General features: G+C 38.7%; 1 protein-coding gene across 1 annotated transcript in view; it reads left to right on the top strand.

Moving 5' to 3' along the window:
* The window catches only part of MAP2K5 (mitogen-activated protein kinase kinase 5), a 196,475-nt gene that overhangs the window by 48,103 nt on the left and 130,153 nt on the right, over positions 1–18,219 (top strand). The window contains exon 9 of the mRNA XM_065412122.1: positions 12,922–12,961. Coding sequence (XP_065268194.1) covers positions 12,922–12,961 — 40 coding nt within the window. The remainder of the gene's footprint in view (positions 1–12,921; positions 12,962–18,219) is intronic.

Genomic DNA, 18,219 nt, shown 5'->3' on the forward strand with positions numbered 1-18,219 from the left:
TAACTTCTTCCAGTATCCTCTTCCAACTTAAATGATGGTGTTGGCCAGACTGTAAATCTGAGTAGTGATTCCACCTCTCCCCATTGTTTGCCATGAGGTTTTTTCACCATCATTTTCACTTTCATTCTACTTCTATCTATTGTTTGTTTGTCTGTCTATCTGTCTGTCTGTCTGAATAAAGCTGTAATAAATTGCCCTTCTGTAGCAATCTCCATCTGAGGATCTCATAGCACTTTACAAATGTTCATGAATTAATCCTCACAGAATAATGCTGTGAGGAAGGGAAATATAATCAGAAATTTACAGTTTGGAAAATGTAGGCACAGAGAGATTAAATGGTTTGTTCAATGTCCTACAGCAAGTCTATGGCATTCGTAGGCCTAGAAACCAGATCCCCTAATCTTGTATTCTAACCACTACACATGCTTCCTTTCTACCCTTACCCATTCTGCTTTATTTTTCCATTTCTTGTGGCTATTTTACACCCTATTTTTAGTCATGCTAAAAACCACTGTAACAATAATAGCTGGAGTAAATTAAAAATGCCCCACAGAATGTTCTTATTATTATCCTTACAGTTTAAACAAGACTGACCAGCGATTGCTGTTCGCTTGTTTCTTTTGACCCTAGCCATTGCTTGCCTGCCTCATAAAATCTGTTATGCACAAAAGTGCATAAAATGAAGATAAAGTGCCTCCTTCAAGACTGACAAAAACCATTCCTTTGCAGAATGGTAGTTGCAGTGAAAGTAAATAAATGAACGGACAGCAATCACAGCCTAGTTGATGAAACTGTTCAATTAAAGCACAGGCATTTACATGGTGTAATTTCCCTAAATTGCCAATGAGCCCCTTTAGACACAACCAGTGTTCAAATTGATTTCAGCATTGATTTTGGCTGAAGCTGATAAATTTCTGCTTGTTAGTTAAAGTAATTTTGCAGAAGACTTTGTACTGTGGTATTGAAATGTTCATTTAGCTGATGGTTAAAAGAGGAGTTATTTACAGAGGGTTCTACTGTTGTTCTGAGATGGGACAATTCCCCAATCATCTTCTACTTTTAATTTTTTAAGCTTCAGTATACCAATCAATAGGTTATTGGAACTGATTAAAACTTATCCAACCAGCTGCCTCTGGCCGTTTAATTAGAAATGGGATGATTCTTAAATTAAAGTTGTTTTGTTTGCATTGTATACCCATCCTCTAGATTGGAAGATTAAGCGAATAGAAACTTAAGCTGCTTTTGTTAGGTGTTGTGTAAAAGCACTGTAAGTTTTTTCAGCAGCTTCCCTTGCCTTAGAGGGAGCAGCAATCTAGTGGTTAGAAGTAGCAGTCTGCTTACTAGATCAGTCGTGGGACTTTCTTGAGCGAAGGCTATGAGTGATGCCAAAGTGATAGATAGGGGCTGTCCCTTAGCAGAGATCACTTTTTATAATTCTTTTGTTTATAAAACCTGTGCAATCTGATATGTGCATAGTAGAATATCCACTTGATGTAAGTGGTGTTAGAACCATTTATTGTGAGAATTTACCGGCATCATGTTTTAAACTGTGTCCTTATTCTCACTTAGAATTTTCTGTAAAGAACAGTGAGTGGAACAGAAAAGTCAACAGTATGTCATTAATAGCAGGATGCTGATTTTCCATTTCTTTCCCCTGAAGTTCCTGAGGGGGGAATGTTCAGTGGTTATTCTGGAATAAGCCAGTCATATTTGAACTTGATATAAAACTATCTTCTGGCTGCATCGCAGAAACATTTTGATATTATAGGCCTTTAAACATTGGCACTCCGATATTTTGCGGACACAGCTTTTGAGAAAGCAAGGTACAAAAGCAAAGATTTCACAAGGGCCTAAAGCTGGCAAGTGGGGAGAATAACCAGGATCATCTCAAATGTACTTACAACAAGTTGTTTTTTTTATATCAATGTAAAACTAGTCCGAATTAAATTTTTAATCTAAATTTTGTGTGAATTTTGAGCAGAGATTAAATGGAATCACCAATTCCAGCTGCTGTAGGGAATGCCAGAATAATTTTGTTTGTTTGCCATATGGTTATCTTTTCTAGGTCTAGGAATTATTGTGCAAAACCACTGTGCTCCTTAAATAGTTCTCACTCTGTGATTAGGCCATGAACATGTATTTGACCAGAGGCCATGTCAAGGTGAGGACTAAGGGAACAACCTCACAAAGGGATCTTATGGATAGATCTCTTTGTCTATGCAGATCTCTTTGCAGGATCCAGACCCTTTTGTGGCTGTGGTGATAGGAATGGATAAGGGAGATGAGGAAGGGAAGGGAAAGCAATTTGTGTAAAGGATGACTTCCAGATTTTTGGGCTTTGGGTGTGTGTGTGAGGAGGGGGAAAGGAGGATTAAGGAAAGTGGTAATAATTGGAAATGACAACTGTACAGATGTTGCTTGGGTAAATGATGTGGGGATCTACTTAATATCACACACATATACACTGGCCCTCACCCTCCTTCTCCATATGTGAAATCAAGTATTGTACATTCACTTTGTACTGTTTCTGGTGTTTGTTTTACTCTTTTGAAGAGTTTAGATTTTATATACAAGCATTTTTTTGGTTCTGTAGTTTAACAACAAATCATTTTGCAATCACTATTCAAGCATTTGTAATAGGATTTTAGACAGAAGGAAGGTTTGCCTAGATTGCTTTTTGAACTAGCAGAGTCCCCATAAAAGCTTCTTTTTACAACTGCTGTTCACTTTGTATTTCCTGTTTTAACAGCCAGAGAGCCAGGCTAATGTGTTTGTCTATTACAGAAGGCAGCAACAACTGTCAAAGTGTTTATTTCGTAGAACCAATTTGAATCTATTTTTTAGATGACCATTTTAGTAAGTGACAACGCTATCGTTAAAACTCCCAAAGTCTGACCATTAGCATGAAACACAGTGGTAAATCCACACGCGCACACGCACAAAAGCAGTAAACCAAATCTGTGGGTGATTTGCCGCATGTAGTTTGCAGCTGGTGACCGACTTGTCATTCTACAATGTGCAACACTTATTTTATTCATCTTACACAATTGTTTTGCTCTAGGTTATTTCTCTTAGGACAAGAAAATGTTCAATCTGTTTGATTCTCTTCAGAGTTCTTGCGTATGAAGAACTGTTTGCTGATGATGCGTGCTACCAAATGAACTGCTGCTTATTGTGTAAACATTTACATTCAGAATGTTGAGGCCAGACACTCCTGTAGGCATGTTTATTTCCATTGGGTCTTCAATACCTGAGTTCTGAAGGTCTTCACCATTCCTGTCCTTCTGAAAACCTGTGTTGTGATTCTTTGTCAAGGAGGATTACGCTGTGTTTTCTTTGGAGCCCATCAGCACTGTTCCGTAGGTGGCCTGATACAGATCTGGGTAAGGCTGAACAGTGTTTGTAGCCTTTGTTGAGTGGAAAAATGCCTTTCTCTTGAACAAGTATTCAGCGGACAAATGATGAGGTGGAGGGAGGGCAGGAGAAAGATAGATGTATGCACACACAGGAGATGACCTGGAAAGTTTACTTTTCAGATGTCCTGAACATCAGTATAAGAAAAAAAATGTTTGCACTGTATTCTATTTTACGAGCAAGTGCATGTGACTTCATTGGGAGAGACGTGCACATCTAAGGGCAGAATCTGTCTCTTGTTGATTTGGAAAGGAGAACCTAGTGAATCAAAGATTTTATATATCCTGTCTCTCTAGTCAAGCTTAAAATCTTGGAGGAAAAATTTCCCCCACACTCAAACTCTTGTTACCTTAGAAAACTTATTTTTGGCATAGTCAGTGGAAAGTATGTGTTAGGACAGTGTTTCCCAAACTTGGGACGCCGCTTGTATAGGGAAAGCCCCTGGCGGGCCGGGCTGGTGCCCGCGCCGCTTCCAGCAGCTCCCATTGGCCTGGAGCAGTGAACCGCGGCCAGTGGGAGCCGCGATCAGCTGGACCTGTGGAAATGGCAGGTAAACAAATCAGCCCGGCCCGTCAGGGGCTTTCCCTACACAAGCGGCGTCCCAAGTTTGGGAAACACCATGTTAGGATATAGATGGTTAGCTAATCATGTTACAGTATGTTAGGATTGGCTAGGTAAATTTCAGTAAAATGATTCGTTAAGGTATAGCTGAGAATATTACTATATAAATTAGGGGCAAACAGGAAGTAAGTTGGGATTTGAAAATAAGGAAAAAGGAACTTGGATTTAAGCTTGCTGGAAGTTCACCCCAATAAACATGGAATTGTTTGCACCTTCGGACTTCGGATATTATTGCTCTCTGTTCACGCGAGAAGAACCAGGGAAGTGGGAGGGTGAAGGAATAAGCCCTCTAACAGTATGAAACAAGAACACTGTAATGTTGGAGGATCCATTCCAGTTTTAAGGAGAAAATATAGTATCATTTAGCTAACCATTCTACTACTTGTCAATGAAAAATCACAATTTCCATCTGGGTTTTGTCACAGTAAGTAAATTTTCAAGAAAAAGAATACTTAAGTGGTTTTGGAATTGTTATAGCTATATTTGCTTTTATTAAGGAAGTACATTTACTGTGTCCTAGTAGAAAGCATTTCCCATATGAAACTGGACGCTGTACTTTTTGTTACTGGCTGCAGTATCAGTAGCATGCCTGAATTCAAGGTCTATTCGTTTGGAAAAACCCCTAGGAATTGGTAGGATTCTATAAATAATTTAAAAGAATAATTGCTTCTACTGTTTTCATAGGCATTTCTGAAGTATATTATGTGGCAAGAAATACTTAAACCAACAGTCCTCACTTGCCAGAGTTTCTGAAGGAAGTACCATGTTTTGTTACAGGAACTGTGTTGTCCTGTCACTGTTAGAAATTTTGTCAGCTATTAGAAGGATCGTTGTTCATGTCACACTCCTTGTCAGTACCCGGCCCGGGTCAGGGAAGCTAATGATCCAACCAGCAAACCAAATTTGATGGTGAATCCAGGTCATGTGCCACCTGAGGCACGTTGCACATACGCTAAGACGACTGATCGTATACATGTGATTACCCAGGAGATTCTTTCAGGAGCCTCTGCAAGCGGAGAGCATCATTTACCTAGTACTCAGTGGCCACGTCACTAATGAATTTACACTGAAGCATTACATCATTCTGTCAGTTTTGCAGACGTCAGTTATGTGTATAGCAAGGGGTAGGGAATGACTATTAGTGTAATAGGCAGGCTATGGCTTGTCATTGAATTGGTTCAGTCTTATACAGTGAATACCTTATTGCTTAGTTGTTTCCACTATTGATGGGGGGGAAATAGAAAAGTAGTTTGCTGGGAAGAATTTAGGAATGGGAAGCAGGAATTCCAGAAATCTAATCCTGGCTCTGATACTGAATCCTTCTGTGATACTGCGCAAGTCGTTTAACCTTGTGTGCGTTAGTTGCCCCATCTGTAACACTGTGGATATAACATTAGTAACTCTTCAGTTCTGTGAGTGAGGTAATATTTAAGTTGCAGATAAATGTTAAGTTTTTTAAAATAATTTGATTATACTAGATTAAAGGTGAACAATGATGTTTTTTTAGTTACATATATGCTAAACGTTTTCAGAAACGTAATGTATCTAATCTATGCACTTCTAATGTGCCCATCCCTAAATCCACTAACATATGGGCATAAGCTTTACAGTAAAATGTATGTAATTATGAAAACAACCTGAAAATTGTTTCCTCTCTTTCTCACGTGCCAGGACCCAAGTTCAGAGTTCTTTGCTTTTCCTAAAATAAATGGTATCACAAACTCTTAAAACTCTGTAATAAAAATATCTTTTTGCTCTGCTTTTAGGTATTAACAAACCCCTAACTTTTGCAAGAGGAACACAAAACTATTATCTCAGAGCATGGCAGGCTTAAAAACACCCAAAACAATCAAACAAAAAAACATTTCTTTTCACTTTTGAGACATATGTATTTGTAAGTTTGTGTCTGTTCTTTTTGGTCTGTTAAATAACCTTTTTGAACTTTGAGGTGTTTATATGATGTGCTGCAGAAATTTGATATCTCCATTACATGTATGAAAGTTTTAGATCTTTATCAGAAAAGATCTGATGAACTCCAGATTATTTTATGAATAAGAGTCAGCCTAAACCATCATTAGTTTCTCCCTTTATTTTTCTGTGGTTTAGACTTTCGGGCATAACTAAGTAGGCAGCGGAAGAGAGAGATGGAAAAAAAAGTTTTTATGTGTAATATAAATTCCTATGTTACTGTTGAATCTCAGCTCTTTATTTCCTTGTATTCTTTCCTGTACAAAACTGCTCTTTTATTTTGATGTTGTGAGGAGTCATCTGGAATTCTTCCCCGTAAATCCCCTCAACGTCCACATTATATTGTTTTAGCTTCTGGGGGAGAAAGGATACACATACCACCCTCCGAAGTTGATCAGAATGTCTCTGATGTTAGCTGGAGGGCGTTGTTTGACCGTCTTTCCTTCTTTACCCAGAATAACCAGCCTCCACCCACAGACTTGGTCATACTGCCTTAGTGAGGCTCCCTGGGTGAGCTTTTGATTTTCAAAGTAGAGGAGACAAAGTTATGCTGAAGGACTTGGCTTGCATTGGGCCCTTCAGGGCTTTCGGTGTCTAGGGACATGGTTAAGAGCCAAGGTTAATAAAATATTTGACACAACTGTGCCAGTCTTGCTTAGAAGCTGTTCACTGTAATGGATGTAGAGGGCTAGAATAATGAATGCTGATGGAAATGCGAACAAAGATTTCAATTTCCTTTCTGCAGTGGATATGTTCCAAAATCTATAGGAGTTGGAGTCAGTCTTTCCCATACTTATATAGTGTATTGTGGCTTTCAGCAATCCTCTCTGAATCACATACTTTTTCACTAATAGAACTTCCCAAAACGGAAACGTCAACCATTTATTTCATCTAGATTTTCAGTTGCTAGGCAATCCCACAAGTCACTTTGTTTTGAATTCTCCTGTGGTTTCTAGTACAGTACACCAGGGCAGGGGTCAAGGCCATAAATAACTCTTCTTCACCATATCTGCGTGCCAGCTTCGTTGGCCTATTTGTCCGCTTCTCCCACAGCCGTTGCTATCCTATCATGCCACCTCTTATTCATAAAATGTCCTATCTGAGCTGGGCTGCAAAGTCACTACTGTCTCTTCTGCCTCCCTCCTGAAGACTCATTTCTTCTGTGAGGCTTATAAGAACCCTATTGATAAGTCCTCTACTTATTTATTCCAACCATTTGATTTAATCAAATATAAGTTTTGGATTATTTTTAGACTCAGCACTTCGTTGAGTAATGGATTAATCTTATTCATGCTGCCGCTTCTCCTGCCCTTCCCTATTGTGGCATTATCCCCTTCACCTAATTGTGTCGCGTCAAATATTAGTTTGTAGGAAGCTCCTGGGAGAATGGATCTTGTCCTTTATCTGCATTAGAAATGCACTCTTAGATGGCATTAAAATAATCATGTTCTTTACAGTTTTTTCAGCTTCTAAGCAATGTCACTCATTGCTTTAGTGTGAATTCTTCTGTGGTCTCTAATACGGTATTCTGTGGCTTGGGCGTACTTTTCAACCCATTACCTTTCAGTTCACCCTCTGAAGACATTAGTTCCATATGTCAACTGCAAGCGTCCACTTCAGTTAATGAAAATCTAGAGCATTGACTTCAAGGGATTTGAAGGGACTGCAGCATCTTATAGTGTTGGTCCCCAAACGAGAATACCTGAACTGTGTATTTGTTATCTCATTAACATGTTTCACCTAGAATATTCCTAGTCTAGAACAAAAATTGACCAATTGTACTTCGTTAACAAAACTGTCTCTGAAATACCTGATTAGCTGGTATTGATTTATGCCTGCTTCCGAATTTTGGAATTGCAATTTATGAAAGAGCTGAAATCTTGGTCAAGAAAGCTGGGATTTGGTGGTGTTAGAATATTATAAACATTGTTTTATTTCTGTAGAATTTTCTAACTAAAATCCTAGCAGATAGTATAGTTTTGGTGGTTGTTGTTGTTTTTGTTTTGTTTTGCTGTTGGAAAAATTCAGTCAGTGCAGCATAATGTTCACTGTAAATGTATTGTCAGGTTGATGGGATAAAATGAATGTTTTATTTTTTTAAGCATGTAGGATCTTACCTGTAATACTTCTACAGCAATGGAAAGACTCCCACTAACTTCAGTGGGAGCTGGATCAGGCTTCTAATGATATAGCTGAAAGACGGAAACAAACATTTTTCAGTTTGCCACAGTGATTGGTAGGTAATGCCTCTGATGAGAGGAAACCAGGAACAGTGCATTGCGTGGCATTAATTACACATGCACAGTGTAAATAACATACAGAAATGGGGAGAAATGAAAAGGATCTGTGCAGTTGTAAATGGAAACAAGACTTTAATAATAACGTTCAGATTTGTGAGTAGTTTACATTTGCATCATTCGAAATTGCCTTTTAAACTTCTTGTTGCAGAACTTGGCTAACTTGATGTAATGCTGCCTGTTCAATTTTTCCTTAACAATAAATGATTTATAGCTGTCTCTTCCCAATCATCTGGGTTATAGCTTTTGCAGCGGTTCATTTGCAGAGCAAAAATAAAGCCTGAACACAAAAAATAGAGAAATGGACTTGCTCTTCCATGGCTGGTTTCTGTAAGGTGTGAACTCTTATAAATTCAAAACGTAGTTTCCCTGGGATATTCTGCATGGTGCAGTGTTTTGGAGTTTGAAACAATGGCTTATTTCCTTTGGTTGGTAAGAACTGATTTAGCACAGTTTTAGAGGAGATAAGCCTATAGAAGTTCTTTGGTCATTAAGTCAGTGCCAGTGTATTGAGCTGTGCAAACAAAAAGTGGTTAGAAAAATATGAGAAAAACAAGTCAAAAGTGAAGGTAAACAAAATAATATCCAGCCTCAGCTACACTGAGAGATAGCAAGGAAAGCTGAGTGAATAATATCACTTTGAATCAACCAAAACATTTTAGGTCAACTCAAAACATTTTTTGGTGTTTTGTTTTGATTTGCCCTTGTCTGTGTTTTGTTTTGTTTTTTAAATTGGCCGAAGTGGAAAATGAAATGCTATTTTGTAATGAAAACTCAAAACAAAATTTTTGAATTGGTTGAAATGAAACATTTCAGCTTAAAAACAAAATTTAAAAAATAAGGTTTTTTGTTGCATGGCTTTATTTATTTATTTATTTCCCCCCCCCAAAAAACTATTTGTCAAATTCCACACAAATTTGATAATAGTTTGAGCCCCCAAAATGCATCTTTTGGCAAAATCTCTATTAACAGAAATTTTTTTGACCTGCTGTTGTTTCGAGGAAGCCTGTGATTCGTTATGTGAGGCTTCCTGATGCATAAAATATTAAAAAGTGAGACAGTCTTTAGTAATACACTGCTCTGCAGTTCCACTTAGTGTAGAATCCTCTGGACACTGGTGGACAGCCTGCTGTCCTCATTGTGGGCCACACTCTGCCATAGATTCTGCACAAGCTATTCTTACTGAAGTCAATGGGAGCTGCACAGATATTTTACTATAGCAAAATTTTCCCCTAAGAGCAAAAGCCAACTAAAAAGTGTCTGTCTGCACTACATAAAATCTGATATGGAATAAAATCTATTATTCATTGCATATTGTTTTTACCTGCGCTTCTATATATTTATTTTTATTGAGCAAATTATTGCAGATCTTAGAATTAACACGCAACATCTAGTTAAATTAGCTCTTTCACATTATTCAAATGCATCCTCAACCATCAGAATTTGTATCAGAACTGTCCCTATTAAGCAACAGCCGTTGCCTTTGCTTTACTTCAATGGAAGAGATTTAAATTAAGTATCTCTGCTGACCCGAGACCGGATCCTGCCAAGAGCTGAACGCTATCAACTCTTAGCACCTTGCAGGATTGGGCCATTAATGTGTCTTTATGAGAGTGTACTACATTGAACTTGCTACCTTACTTCGTCCCACATGTCCCATTCTAGCCCAGTGAGGCTCTTTTACTCAACCCTTTCTCTTCTGGGTGACAGTAAGATGTGTAAAGAGTTGTCTCCTGGAATGGCGCTGTATATTACTTTAATCTCTGCATATTTACTCATGGATTGGGTGGTGGGTACATTTAACAAACGTAAAGAAAAAACAAACCTTCAGGGTCAGCACATTATTGTATGGGCTTTTTAGGATATGATTCTGCAGCTTCCTAAGGGTACTAAATCTTTATATATTATCTATGCTGACACTAGCCAGATTGGTTAATTCCCGATTGCTGTTCTATCTAATATCTAACAAAAATATTTTCTCCACACACTCACTGGAACAGGTAATTACTGTAGCAAATGCAGACTAATTTGAAGAGTTAGCTGTTAATTAAAACACTGCCAAGGTGTACCATTGTCTTTTGGTGTAACCAAAGCTCCTATTCAGACTTCATTAATCACTTTACAGTTATTGTGTTGAGGAAGGTCAAGACAATTGAGATGCCATATCAGTCTGAAGTAAACAAATTCCCTTTCTCCCAGGTAGCATGCCATTTGCAAAGTCAAGGGACACACTGTACCCATGGGCATGGTGTCTCCTTTGTGGTCCAGTTCTCAATGATAATTAAATGTTAAATTGGTACTGTCAATGCTCTGTAAACCAAACCAGGTATCTGCCCTTTGCTTGAAATTTAACCCAAACTTCCACGGATGAATTAGCGTGCATCATAATTAAATAATCAAGTCTTCCCTTTTAATTCACTTGGAAACAGGAGACCTCTCTTATGGAAAAAAGATCAGCTTTCTTGACAAGCTAATTAAGTTGCCAAACTGTCCAGCACAGTACATATTAAACTAACAGACGTTAAGCATGCTATCTCAACCTGTTCATTTTCTTATCATTTCTGCTGATCTTAAAGTCAAAATGTTTTGCCACTGTTGGTTCATCCATAGTTACAGAATAGTTCTTTTACTCCACCTGACTCATTTATTATGCATTCAACTGTCAGTCTCTCAGTTATAGCTTCGTCTGACAGTCCTGTGTTCTGCACCTTAAACTGACATTAAATAATACTGATTTCAATGCATAGTATGTAAAATATTGTCAGTCCCTATAAGTTTATGCTATTCACATATTTATCAATATTATCCCATAAATTGTTGATTTAAGATAATTTTAAATGAGCTTTTTAAGCTCCCAAGCCATTAACAGAAGTTATACAAACAATTAAAAATATAAGAGTAAATGATATTCTTGTCCTGTACTATGAATAATTTTGCATGGGAACAAAACTATTAAAGTTTTCTTCAGTGATAATTATTAGTGGTATGTAGTGCTACGGTATTGTAATTCATTAAAGTTAATGCCACATATATGACAATATTGTACATAGTACAATAAACCAGTACTAGACATTAAAATTTCTGAAGCAAAAAACTTTAATGATTGTTTTTATATTCAAAATTTATATGTAGATTTTTTTTCTCATACTTTTTTAGTTTCTTGGAACGATAAGGTTAGGATTATATTGTTCATCTTACAACAGCCAATTATAAATATTCTGTGAGACAAATGGATACAAACTGCTCTTGGATTACTGTGCAAAATCAATTCAAGTACACGTAGACATTAAGGTGTAGATGCATTGTTATAATACAGATATTAATTATACTATAGACAGATGCAGACTGTTGATTTCACTAACTAATATTCTGGCTAGTCTTTTGATTTCTATGAACAATCAATCACCATTGGGTGCCCCTTTGTCTTAACTCTCAAAATATCTGCAGGATTAGAGAGGATTAGTTTGTGCTATGAATATGTAGAATATGAATATGAAGAATATGTATAGAATTGTGATGGGGTGCGACTCACCACTGTGGCGCCCCCTGCTGAACGTCTCCGGAATCAGCTCTGCTAGCCAGTGCGAGCCAGTGCGCCCTCTTCTGGTGACATCTTGCCACGGTCACTCTGCTCCAGGGACCCATGTCACTCCCAGGATTGCGACGTCCTCTTCGTGACACAGCCCTCTGGCTGTGCCGCACTCTGTGCTCCCCCCTTCTGGGGGACAGTATCACAGTCCACTGTCCAGCCACTTCCCTCAGTGGCTTCTGCAGCCAATTGTCTGGCCACTTTCTCAGTGGCAAGGTAGGAGGAGGTGCGGAACCCAGGCCTGCCCACTACCCTGGGTCCTGACCCAGGGACCCTGTAGATGGTAGCCCTGTGCTGCGTCCCCTCCAACCTCTCAGTTTCTTTCCCTGGGATACGTCCCTGCAGCCCCCAGCACTCTCTTTGCCCTTGCCTCAGGGCCTCAGCCTGCAGATCCCTGCAGCCCGCCAGGACCTGCCTTTAGCTCCCCGGTCTCTACCTTCAGCACTGCTCTGTCTGGGGTGCTTGCTACCTTCAGCCTGCAAGGCAGTCAGTCTTCCTCCCTCCAGGAAGTGACTGAAGCAGCTGTGGTCTGCAGCCCTTCTTATACGGGCCAGCCTGGCCCTGATTGGCTGCTCCTCTCAGCCCCTCTCTGATTGACTGCCTCCTGCGCAGCCTCCCAATGCTCTATTAACCCCTTAAAGCCTAGTGTGGGGCAGGTGCCCCATCACAAGGGTTTATATCATATTTGCATTACTTTGTAATGAACTCTGAAAACAAGTCTGTTCATATCCATATCCACATTACTATGCAGTATAAAATTTCTTTATGTATGTGCCTATCTACAAAACATGCATAAACATCATGTGGAAACTGGTGGATCATCTAAAAAGTTTTACTGTGCATAAATTCATTTTTCTGATCAGTTGTTTTTAGACATAGATGCCTTGAAATACTTTTGCTGTTTGGAAATATTATAGGGAAACTGGTTTCCAGTAAAAGTGTTAATGTGAAATTAGTTATATACAGGTTGCATATATGTATAAAGGTAATTTTGCGGGATCTCAAGTTGTTTAATTTTTTCCCCTCATGCAGAGCATATCATGTCCCTAGTGGAAAAATACTGGCAGTAAAGGTAAGCTATTATAGTAATTTTCTGGGGTTTTTTGTTTTGTTTTTTAATCTTGACGTTGGTTTCTTTCCTCTCCCTTTTTATAATTATCAGACCTTAATTTGCTTCATTGCATTAAAAAGCCACAGTACTTACGTAGGGAAATCGCATTGCATAATCTAACAAATCAGAATGACCACAGAGCTCCCAGATGACCAGGTTTCACATAGTGGTAGCTGGGGGATTATTCTGCATTGTGCTTCAGGCACCACTACATTCCCTCCTGTCCCCATTTAAGTTAAGTGGGTAAACCTGAGAATAGCTGTGGTGTACCATGGGGATAAAAACCAGTTGGCAATGATTCTGCTTTACCACCTGAATCCTAGAATTACAGAAATAAGTGGTAGAAAGGTCTCCTAGGTCATCCTATCTGTTCCTCTGCAGAAGCATTCTGTAGAGTATATTCTCATGTGCTTTGTGAGATGATTATTTCCCTTGGGAGATTTTCTGCTTTCTAAGAGATCTTGCTGTTCTGAAAATTTTCTTCATAGTCTTCCTAAATTTTCCTTTGATCATTTGTATCCAAGTGTGGATTTCTCTGTGTTAGCATTTTTAGAACCTCCACTGAAAGTTACTATTGAATTATTATTATTTATTAAGATAAGTGACAGTCCGGACTGAAGTTTGACTGAAAGCTGTTAACAAATAATGAAAACTATTTCTGATTCCACTGCACCAAGTCAGCATATGTGGAGTTGAATAACAAATACAATTTTATATTTTAAAACAAAATATTTGAAAATAAGTTCCTCCTTTACTTATCAGCCAAGCTCTAAACATAGGTTTTTTGTGATACCACTAAAACTTAAAAACAGTCCACAAAGTTCAGGAAGACATTTGCCTTTTTGTGTTCGTTATGGTTTGGCAACTTAAATAGGTAACTAAAAAAAGAAAAAGTTTACTTTAATTAATTTATGGGAAAATTACTTAGAAATGTACGATTAAGGTTTTCATTAGGACTCTCTTCTCCCATCCTATATCTAACCAATGTTTTTTCTAACATCACTGAGTTGTGTTGAATTTTATTTTGCGGGGGGAGGGTGTATTTGCAGCCTAGCTTCTGAAAGCAACATTGCCACAGTTTGCTCGTGTGAATTGAAGTAAATGGAGCTTCTGGTTACGGGCCTGTGCCATAAGACCTCCATATAGGGAATGCTCACTGACTTCAGCGTGTGTTCCATGCACTGAGGGCTTCAAGGATTGGGCCCTACTTTTCTGTGCTTTCAATCATGTATATTTTAATAAATTTTTCCAGCTTTGCCTCTGACTTTTTCTGTGGGGCAGATACAAATTCCTTTTGTATTTCACGTAAAATAGATGAAATACATAATGACGTATTTTGATTTGACCCATTGAAAATTCCTGTGCATATGAGAAAAGCAAATGTTTGCTGACTCCCTTTCTCAAGTGGCTCTCTGAATGCAGGGAATGTTTGAAGTCTAATGACTCTCTGAATGAGAGCCCAGGACGTGGCACTCAGAGAGGAGATGAACTCCACAAATTTTGCGCACGCGCACCGAACAAGCGTCTTTTTTTTTTTTTTTTTTTTTTTAACATTTTCAAGTATTGTGTTTGTCATTGACAAAACCCGTGACAATCAAATGGAAAAGACAAGAATTCACCATAGTCACAATAAACAAACAAGGGATCATTTTGTATAAGTTAAGTGGGTTAATTCTGAACAAGAATTTTAACAGGAAAATACTTTTTTTTTTTTTTTTAAATGTGGGGCTGAAAATGTTCTTCCCCAAGATTATTTCTCTTTTAAAGGCTAAAATGTCTGCCTGTTGAACTCTGCCCCCATCTCTCACTGGGTAGGAATCCTGCCTCCTTCCATGCTCCTGCTCCCTTGAGAGAGATCTCTTCCAAGCCACATACAGAGGAGCCTCCCTCCCTCCCAGCCTGGCACAAAGTTACTCAGACTTCTTTCCCCATAGCCCGATCTCCTGAAGCATGTTGCCGCCATCCCACTATGAGAAAAGTCAGTAATTGTCTGCAAGAGGTGGTGGAGCAAGTGAGGGCACAGTTCTTGGAAGAGGGCGGGGCTTGTCAGGATTAACTACATGCAAGAGAGACTGATCCCCCCCCCCCCACACACACACACACCTTTCATTTGCAAGAAAACCTTTCCCTCCAAAGAACCTCACCTGGTTGTTTTCCTCAAGCCCTAAGGAGTCGACCAGTCCCCAAGGGTTAGTTAGTATCTTGTGGGTTTGTTAGCCTGGATTTTGATTGCTAAATGTTACTACTTTGATTGTCCATATCAATATTAATTAAAATGTACGTGTTCTATGCCCTTTCAAAAATTACATTGCGGGACGTGCGTATTGTCATGTGTTTATAACATCATGGTTGCAAAAGTAGGAATCAGGAAACCTGCATCTCTGTCCCCGTTTTGTCACTAATTTGCTCTGTCACCTCGAGCAAGTCACTTACTCCTGACTCAGTTTCCCCATCTAAAAAATGAGGGTGTTAAGACCTTTGTCCTGATAAGAATGTTGTGAGGATTGATCAGAGTAAAGCAGACAAATAATAGAGGACACTGATCTCTGAATGGAAAGGGCTACAAACGTGTAAAGTTATTCTTACATGAGTATATTTCTGTTAAATGTAAATATTACATAATGATTTGACAACCCAGGTTAACACTTGTGAAACCTGTTGATTAGGTGCTTTGTGCTGGTGGATAGACTTGAAAATTGCAAGTAGACTGAGCAGAAAAAAAATACATGTTATAGACTGAAGCCCTCTACATCATTAGAGTCTTCCATAAAAACTTTTCAGCTAGATAATGCATGGAGGATTTAATAGATTTCCTAATATTAGTTATTTTCTAATTGGGGGGAAAATCCATCTAAGAGTGGATGAAAAATCCTAGCATTGTGTGTATTGTGGCTGATTGCCATTCTTCAGCCGCTTTAGTTTTTGCTGCTCTTAAACTAGCATTTAAATGGACCATTTGATTAATCATTTGTATACTGACTATAATACTCCCAAATTTCCTTTGAGTTGTACATACTGTAAAAGACAATTATGTCGCCACAGATTAAATAAGTGAATTAAAACAGAATAGCAGCTTAATTTGACCTGTGATTTTGCTCTCGTTCCCTTTAGTGGAACGTATGCCACTCCAGCAAATAGATGAAGTCATCCATGACAGCTTGTGATGAATTGCCGTATTTATACTGGATATTTTAATAGCCTCACACTAATTTAAATTGAGCACAGAGTAAATTATAATTCAGTCACTTGACTGCTTGTATTTAACTTGACAACTCATCCTTATTTGTCCTGGAGGTGTAGTGGAGAGCCGAGGAAATGTGCACAGGTATTTCTCTCTTAGATTTAACCTTTCCTATTTGAAATGTTAAGTATTCAAATTCTCATATGTTTTACGCCGCTTAGCATGTTTATAGATTGCTTTATTTTAAGCAGGGGAGTTGATATTCTTAATACTACTGTCATTATTGGGGCATTCTATCATTCCATCCGGAGGGAAGGAGCGTGTGGTGGTTCAGGGTCCAAGACTGGTAGACAAGAGATCTAGGTTCAATGCAGATGTTACACAGAGTAGCTGTGTGACCTTAGGTAACTCACTTAGGGTATGTCTACACTGCAATTCAACACCTGTGGCTGGCCTGTGTTAGCTGGCTTGGACTGCAGGGCTGTAAAACTGCAGTGTAGACAGGCTTCAGGTAGAGTGAGGGTGTGTGTGTGTGTGTGTGAGGGAGGGTGTGTGTGTGTGTGTTGCATTTCTGCTTATTGTTCCTTCTTCTTATTTGTTTCCTGGTTCCTTCTCCCTGAATTCAGTGTTCCAGTTCCTTTCCCTGTGTGTGTGTGTGTGTGTGTGTGTGTGTGTGTGTTCATAGAGTCGTTCTGTGCCTCAGTTTCTCATCTGCAAAATGGGAATACTACTACTTTCCTACCCTGGAGTGGCATGAGGCAGAATTTATTAATGCTTATGAGCTGCTCAGATACTCCATTGTTAAGCATCATAGGTATGTCATTAAATAAAATGCTTCCTTCCCAGAACTCTCCTCTATAGCTCCACTTGTGGATCATCATCTCTGCTAATTTTGGGAGAGCCGCAGTTGGGTCAGACACTTCTGATCCACCATTCCCACTCTGGCTTTGGCTTTTCTAGAAGGTAGATAGTTGCAATTAGCACCTGAGTTTTTCTCCATTTGTCAGGAATGTCATGGTGTTAAATCACGTTTTTTTCTGCCTTGGGAAAAATTAGTTAGTCCCAGTTTAAGGCGTTTTCTGTTTAAAGCTGTTTTGCTAATGCACACCACATTACACTTCGTTTTAGTTACTTATTCAACTTGTGGTTACATATGGCAGTAAATCCGTGTATTAATTTAGGGTTGTACAAATAAAAAGTAAAACTGCAGTGGGCATAATACTAATATATGTAATTATAATACTGAACATCGGGATGTTTGTATACATTTTTGTTTGATATTTTCTCAAGAAGATATACATGTTATGACTCATTTTAGTTTTCAATATTATATATTTAAAAAGTTGAAAACACTTGATTATATGAAAATGACAGTAATGGAGAGTAGTATGCATGAAGCAATAAGCAGTCAGAAGCATGCAGTTGCAGATACCGGTCCAAGTCTGTTTGGCCATGTAGCATTCTGCAGCAGAAGACCAACTTGATATAGTGGCTAGATCGACCGATTCCTCAAGTTTGAATGGATGTATCCAAAAGTTGAAAAGATGCTTTCTGTGCTTGATGAACTTGCTAGATGTTGATGCAATTGTTTCCCCCAGTTTCCCAGTTTAAACCAGGCTTAAGCTGATAATTACCAGCGACCTGTCCTAAACTGGTTTTCCCCCAGGAAATTGCCAACCCTGCCACAGATTAAGGATTGACCCACAACTGTTTCCTTGAAATCAGTTGAACCATTCTGCTCCTATATGTGCTGAATGGTGCTGAGTAAATTCATAGCGAGTTAATTTATACTTGATTAATTTAACCTCTCTTTCTGCTCTCAATATGTCCAGGAGAGGTCACAATTTTTCCTTTCTTTGCCACACCTGTCCTTTCAGAGATGCTGCAAGGTTTATTGGCTGTGTGCAGAGTTTAAATTTCATTTTCTTTCAGCCCATTCAAGCCATGTGCATTGCAGTTGTGAAGGGTGCTGCCAGATCCTTATTTATTGCCTGAGTGTCAGTAGTAATGGGCATGGGAAATTATGTCCTCTTGGTGT

This window comes from Emys orbicularis, chromosome 10 (assembly GCF_028017835.1).
Source record: "Emys orbicularis isolate rEmyOrb1 chromosome 10, rEmyOrb1.hap1, whole genome shotgun sequence".
In the NCBI taxonomy this organism is placed as follows: Eukaryota; Metazoa; Chordata; order Testudines; family Emydidae; genus Emys; species Emys orbicularis.